The 6,918-nt window shown below is 27.1% G+C and overlaps 2 protein-coding genes across 3 annotated transcripts; both read right to left on the bottom strand.

The window, feature by feature from the left end:
* Positions 1 to 1,578: 1,578 nt before the first annotated feature.
* On the bottom strand, positions 1,579 to 3,601 carry LOC114915487 (uncharacterized). Of its 2 annotated transcripts, XM_083070495.1 has the most exons (6): positions 3,343 to 3,601; positions 3,060 to 3,242; positions 2,880 to 2,972; positions 2,589 to 2,696; positions 1,957 to 2,377; positions 1,579 to 1,825 (listed from the first exon to the last, which is right to left on the bottom strand). In XM_083070495.1, exons 1-5 carry the CDS (start codon positions 3,523 to 3,525, stop codon positions 1,997 to 1,999), a joined length of 948 nt encoding a protein of 315 aa, XP_082926621.1. In that variant the 5' UTR covers positions 3,526 to 3,601; the 3' UTR covers positions 1,579 to 1,825; positions 1,957 to 1,996. The 2 variants fall into 2 exon arrangements, with proteins under 2 accessions (XP_082926621.1, XP_082926622.1); XM_083070496.1 differs by lacking the exon at positions 3,060 to 3,242 and having other exon boundaries at positions 3,343 to 3,594.
* A 154-nt stretch (positions 3,602 to 3,755) lies between these two features.
* LOC109816075 (uncharacterized) lies at positions 3,756 to 5,936 on the bottom strand. The gene is made up of 6 exons (XM_083070497.1): positions 5,833 to 5,936; positions 5,151 to 5,443; positions 4,570 to 4,714; positions 4,238 to 4,489; positions 3,955 to 4,137; positions 3,756 to 3,867 (listed from the first exon to the last, which is right to left on the bottom strand). The coding sequence occupies exons 2-4, from the start codon at positions 5,385 to 5,387 to the stop codon at positions 4,398 to 4,400; spliced, it is 474 nt and encodes a 157-aa protein (XP_082926623.1). The 5' UTR covers positions 5,388 to 5,443; positions 5,833 to 5,936; the 3' UTR covers positions 3,756 to 3,867; positions 3,955 to 4,137; positions 4,238 to 4,397.
* Positions 5,937 to 6,918: the final 982 nt, after the last annotated feature.

Here is a 6,918-nt window from a genome sequence, read left to right on the forward strand (position 1 = left end):
GGACATTTGCAACGGGCAAGTTTTACAAGAATATATATATGTCATAACTTCAAACCTGGAAAGATTGGCGTTGGAAAAGAATGATATCAAGCCCATGAAGCAACGAAACCAGAGACAGAGCTTATAGAGTCAAATGTACCATAGTGTATTTATATCTGTAGACTAAGGAGTTCCAAGTGTAACTTAGGAACATGCACCTTAGTGAGTGTATCAAATATTTGTATCCTCTTTGTGAGAGTAAACTAAAAACTCAAACCAACTCATCTATTTATCATTTGTACAGCCTGAAAAGGATAGGGAAAGAATACTTGTAAAAACCTGGAGAGGCTTGTCAAAGAATCCTCACTACGAGCCTGAAAAGGCTGATCAAAGAATACTAGCGCTAACAAGTGAAGTTAGCAGGCCAGGAGTGGTCGAAAATACTCACTGAGAGATTGGAGAGGCTGAACAAAGAATACTAGTACTAATAGCCAACCAGGAGTGGTTGAAAATACTTGGGACCAGGAGTGGTCGAGAATACTCACTGAGAGCCTGAAGAGGCTGAACAAAGAATACTAGAGCTAATGAGTGAAATTAGCTAACTAGGAGTGGTTGAGAATACTTAGGAATAGGAGTGGTCGAGAATACTCACTAAGAGCCTGAAGAGGATGAACAGAGAATACTAGTTCTATTAGCCAACCAGGAGTGGTTGAGAATACTTGGGACCAGGAGTGGTCGAGAATACTCACTGAGAGCCTGAAGAGGTTGAACAAAGAATACTAGTGCTAATGAGTGAAGTTAGCTAACCAGGAGTGGTTGAAAATACTCAGGACCATGAGTGGTCGAGAATACTCACCGCGAGCCTGAAGAGGCTGATCAAAGAATACTAGTGCTGACAAGTGAAGTTGGCAGACTAGAAGTGGTCGATAATACTCGGCAAACCAAAAGTGGTGATAATACTTGTACTTCATTGAAAATCTAGTGGAACCCACTACAAGAAAAAATGATTTTTATGATGACAATATTTGTCACTATAACCTTAAAAAATAGTCACTGCATATATCTTGTGACGATATTTTGATTTGTCACTAGTCGTCACTAATATGCGAGTCACTATTTCATTAGTGACTATTTTTTAGATGTCACAAATAAAATATTTATTGTGATAAAAAATATCGTCACTAGTACTCATACACAATAATGACAAACACATGTTGTCACAAATATACAAGACTATATAGTGATAATTTAATCGTCACTACTAAAAATTAATAATGATAATAATAAAAATAATAATAACAAAGTATTATTATTATTATTATTGCTATTAAATGTCAATTTTTTGTCACTGATTATTAATTTTAATCGATAGAATTTTATGACTATTTTTTTATAATAATTTATATTGTTTGATTATCACTATTTATTTAATTTAAAAATAATGCACTCGTCACTTTTTTAAATGTTAAAATGAAAATGAATTAAAGTAAATACATGATTAAATAATTCAAATATAACATTAATATATATATATATATATATATATATATATATATATATATATATATATATATATAAAATGCAGTACATGTACAATAATGAACTAAAACACAAAAATATTTATTAGAGTAAATGCGTCAGTATTGGACACAAGTTAAAACACTAAATCACTAAATATAAATGAACCATTACATGTTTAATAACAAAAATTGAAACATAATACCAACAACATTTTAAATCCCAAATATCGTATATTAAACTATTACAACTACTAACATTTCATAAATTTTAAATTAAATAGACTATTCTCTAAGTAAAAAGACAACATCTTCATGAATTTCCAGTCCTGCAAATAAATATAAGAAAAAATAATAAATATGTAGAAAAATAAAATAATTGGTGTTTTTTTAAATGTAATCACATATAAAATTTATTATAAAATATTAATTAATAAAAGACTTCAAAAAAAAACATTACATTTTTAACTTAAGCACTTGAGTCAGTAGAGTCTACACCATCACATTTCTCCCAATAAGTTAGCTATTTGACGCTTCACTTCATTCTCAACATTTTGCTTCATTTGCTCTTGTTGAGCATCAATCAATTCTCTTTGAGATTGCAATTCAATTTGTAGTTGAATATTGGTCTCCTCTTGCTTTTTAGTAATATCAGTCAATTTTTGCACTTCTAAATCTAAATTATTTGCTCGATTTTGAGCATTCTCAAGTTGATTTTGAAGAAATTGTTTTTGTGAAAATTTCTTAGTTATTCCTGAACTGCCAACACCTATAGAGTGATTTGGTTTTCTTCCTAAAACAATGGCAAAGTGTTCCACCAATGGTACAGGGGCCTCTGAAATATTTTCCTGATATATGTCACTTACATTCTTCAAATCTTCCTATAAAAATATAAAAAAAATTATGATGTCATTAAAAGTTTCACTATACTAGTTCACAAATAGATATTAAAAAATTGCATAAAAGCATTATTACTAACTATCAACACATAAAGAAAATTGCAACTATATATAATATGTCACATACAATATATATAATTAATGTTTTATATTTAATAACAACATAAATTCTATAAAATATCTTTTTACTTACCATAATTTGTTCTCCATTTGGAATGCACCAAGTCCCATTAGATCTCATACGTGTTGCTTTCCAAACTTCCATAGCGTTTGGCCATTCATCAGCTTTGGATTCTTGTTTCTATTAAAATAAAATAATAAAATAATACAAGTAAATTAATGATTAAATTATCAAAAATAAAATTTAGTGTTAAATGACTTTATAAATTTGCAAACCTTACATTTATTGATATCTTATTCTATATGAAAATAAAAAGGGAAATTGTTTTATATAATGTACAAAGAATTTTACATGAAATATTACCATTTCAAATGCCTTTTGCACAATTGATTTTGTACCGGTAATTGATTTCATCTCTTGCTTGCTTCGATTAACTTTATTTTTTAAGCTCCTTTCCTGCATATGAATAAAAATTATTTATAATCATATAAATATAAAATTATAACAAATAAATTTAAACTCAAAATATTTAAGTAATTTTACCTGAAATTTTAAATCACTCCACTTATTATTGATTAACCAATTCCAATCATCAGGAAATACATTTTTTGGCCTTCCCTTCTTTTTGAGATATAGTTGATGTAAATGATAAAGCTTATTTTTGTATTGAGATTGAATTTGCTTCATTGCATATTCCTTAACCTCATCAGATAAACTTAATGCATCCTATGTCACATGAATATTATAAGAGAAACATAAACAAAACATTATCAAATGAAGTTTAAAAATATAAATTATGTTGAATGAAAGCAATAATCATACTAACCTTTATATGTTTCCACATTTCATCTACATCATCTTTAGCTATTTCACTCCAGCTATTAACTTGCAAAGGAGCTTTCTGGCGTATACAAACTTGTGCCTCTGACTTAAAATATTTTGCATGTTTTCCACATATCTTATAAAATGGTGGAGGAAATTGAATGTCAATATTTTTTCCTTTTGCCATAAGCCTTTTTTTTTCTTTTTAAATTTTGCATTAATTGTATGTCCACGTCCTTTCCTTATGGCATGATCACCTAAAATAAATAAGATAAATTAATAATATTTTATACTAATAATATTTTATTTTTTCCTAAAAAAGTGTCATAAAAGTACTTGAATTAGATTCAACTTGTTCTACATTCATAGTTTCTGAGGCATGAGCTGTCCTATTGAGTTGAGACTCATTCAGTTGTTTTTCAACGTGTGTAAATGGACCATTAGAGACTCTTTTAGAATTCAATCTCAATGGTCTTATAATCATATAAATAAAAATTATATGATTAACTTTATTTTTTAAGCTCCTTTCCTGCATATGAATAAAAATTATTTATAATCATATAAATATAAAATTATAACAAATAAATTTAAACTCAAAATATTTAAGTAATTTTACCTGAAATTTTAAATCACTCCACTTATTATTGATTAACCAATTCCAATCATCAGGAAATACATTTTTTGGCCTTCCCTTCTTTTTGAGATATAGTTGATGTAAATGATAAAGCTTATTTTTGTATTGAGATTGAATTTGCTTCATTGCATATTCCTTAACCTCATCAGATAAACTTAATGCATCCTATGTCACATGAATATTATAAGAGAAACATAAACAAAACATTATCAAATGAATTTTAAAAATATAAATTATGTTGAATGAAAGCAATAATCATACTAACCTTTATATGTTTCCACATTTCATCTACATCATCTTTAGCTATTTCACTCCAACTATTAACTTGCAAAGGAGCTTTCTGGCGTATACAAACTTGTGCCTCTGACTTAAAATATTTTGCATGTTTTCCACATATCTTATAAAATGGTGGAGGAAATTGAATGTCAATATTTTTCCTTTTGCCATAAGCCTTTTTTTTTCTTTTTAAATTTTGCATTAATTGTATGTCCACGTCCTTTCCTTATGGCATGATCACCTAAAATAAATAAGATAAATTAATAATATTCTATACTAATAATATTTTATTTTTTTCCTAAAAAAGTGTCATAAAAGTACCTGAATTAGATTCAACTTGTTCTACATTCATAGTTTCTGAGGCATGAGCTGTCCTATTGAGTTGAGACTCATTCAGTTGTTTTTCAACGTGTGTAAATGGACCATTAGAGACTCTTTTAGAATTCAATCTCAATGGTCTTATCACCTATCAATTAGAATAATTAATTATAAAAATTAAAGGTAAATACAAATTACATTATTAAATAAGTAAAAAAGAATGCCATAATCAAATTGATGAATTGTCTGTGCATTTCAAGTATCAATCCAAAATGATAAGATTTGTCTAAAATTGGTGTTCTCTAAGAACTACAAAGTGACTATCCATACAAAGGTTTTTAAAAAAATTTGTATGAGCATATAAGATTATGAGACACCATACTTTGTTGAAAGACTATCATCAATAACTTGTAAAACTATAAATTTTAGGGATTAGTAATATTTGATAAGAAAAGTTTTTCCTAAATGCATATGTTATTGACTTAAATGATTAACAAACTAAATTACTCTAATACAATCTATTATAATTTGATAACAAAATAATGCATATTAGAATTACAATGAAAAAAAAATTCAACACTTGCCTTTCTTTTTCGTGACCCAAAAGCATTTTCAACACTAAAATCATTATCGTTGTTATCCTCACTAGAAAAATTTGATCCAAGTTCTTCTTCATCTTCAAGTATGTAGTCTTCATTATCCTTTTCAACTTTCTCTTTATCTCTCTTCTTAGAATTTTGAATCAGACCCTTAAAAATGGAGGAGATTTGGGACAACCCAAGAGCCTCTAATCTTGCTCTATTTTCTGCAATTTTTTGCATCCTCTGCTCCTCATACTTGGAAGTTTCAAGCTTTGACGTTGTTTTTCTCTTCTTCACTACAAACAATAAACCTTTCAATATTAGATATATTAAGTTTATATTAGCATTTAAGAATCCAATTAGAATAGTAAAAAAAAAATCAATCTTTGAAATTATTGATTCTTCTTTTTCCAATTGTACATTATTTTTAATCATATATCACAATCTTAGTTTATCATTTTGGGATAGAGTTTAGTTTAGTTTAATGTCCAGAGAAACTTATTACAACAATCAATGGAAGTGAAATTGATGATGACCTAATAATTACAATAATCAAGAGAATTGAATTGTGAAAGAGAGAATGATGATATAAAGAAAATAAAAATACCATACAATGTTTCTGATTGCAAAAGGCGAACCAAACTTTCTTGACAAGAGGAAAAAGAGAATAAAGTTGAGAGGTTACCTTAGATTTTTCTACGCTCTTCGTTTTCTGCAACGTTCTTGATGGGAGAGAAAATAAAAAAGAAAAGTGGAAGGTTACCTAAAATCTTTTTCTTTCCCGCTTGTTTATCAGTATGTCTCCTGAAAAATAAGAAAGTGAGAGGTTACCTATTCACGCTTGCTTATCAGTGTGCACTGTGTCTCGTGAATTTGTTTTAGGTTAAGTAAAAAAGTTAAACAATAAATAAATAAAATTATAAAAAAATTATAAAAAAATTTAAATTTTAATTCCTTAAAATAAGGATATTATTTTTTATTTTTTTATTAAATAATTCAAGATTATGTTATATAAATTAAATTTTCATAAAAAAAATAAGCTACGCATTTTTTCAAAGACCTAAGATTACAAATTTCAATAACTAATTTTATGTCATTAATATTTTTTTATTTATTATAAAAGTTGATAGAAAGATTAATAGTAGTTGAAATAAAAAACATTTATTAGTGTGTCTCAAAAGGTATAAATTTTAAAGTTTTTATAAAATATTTGCAAGTTTGTCATATTGTAAAAGTTAATAATTAATTTTTTAATTCTCAAAGCAATATAATTCAAACACTAATAATATTATTGTATTACACATATTAAATAACATATTATCTACTAATAATATGAAGAGAATAAGTTGTGCAGTAAGTACTTCCTTCCAACATACTTTTATATACAAATTTTATAAAATAAAATTAAAATTCTATTGTTTAAGTGAATGTATTTAGCTATTTCATGATAGATGTACAATTTATAAGTGACAGTTTATAAAATTGGGCAATCTGATAGAAAACTAGATTGGGTCGAAGGACCTTGACCAAAACTAAGGATCATCAATCTAATTATAATATATAATAGTTTAGACAATGAATATAACATCAAATGAATAAAATAAAACTACAATAGTAATACTGTTCTTACCAAGTTCAAAGTAAGAAGCAATGTATAATACATTTCTTTTTGTGATAGTTGCTTCAATTAGAGTTCTTGTCTATCTGGTAGGGGAGGGATAGTCCAATAATAATAATTCAATTGATATATACGCACATATATAGCCTATAG

The sequence above is a fragment of the Cajanus cajan genome, chromosome 3 (assembly GCF_000230855.2).
Source record: "Cajanus cajan strain Asha chromosome 3, NIPB_CcT2T_4, whole genome shotgun sequence".
Lineage (NCBI taxonomy): Eukaryota > Viridiplantae > Streptophyta > Magnoliopsida > Fabales > Fabaceae > Cajanus > Cajanus cajan.

Excerpts from the sequence above, each read along its gene's own strand:
- LOC114915487 (XM_083070495.1), bottom strand. The coding sequence starts at position 3,525 with ATGGCAAAAGGAAAAAATATTGACATTCAATTTCCTCCACCATTTTAT. Across the intron at positions 2,973-3,059 it reads GGAGTGATTTAAAATTTCAG|GAAAGGAGCTTAAAAAATAA; the intron begins GTAAAATTACTT and ends ATTCATATGCAG. Across the intron at positions 2,378-2,588 it reads CAAATGGAGAACAAATTATG|GAAGATTTGAAGAATGTAAG; the intron begins GTAAGTAAAAAG and ends ATATTTTTATAG.
- LOC109816075 (XM_083070497.1), bottom strand. The coding sequence starts at position 5,387 with ATGCAAAAAATTGCAGAAAATAGAGCAAGATTAGAGGCTCTTGGGTTG. Across the intron at positions 4,715-5,150 it reads TTGGGTCACGAAAAAGAAAG|GTGATAAGACCATTGAGATT; the intron begins GCAAGTGTTGAA and ends TCTAATTGATAG. Across the intron at positions 4,490-4,569 it reads ACAAGTTGAATCTAATTCAG|GTGATCATGCCATAAGGAAA; the intron begins GTACTTTTATGA and ends TATTTATTTTAG.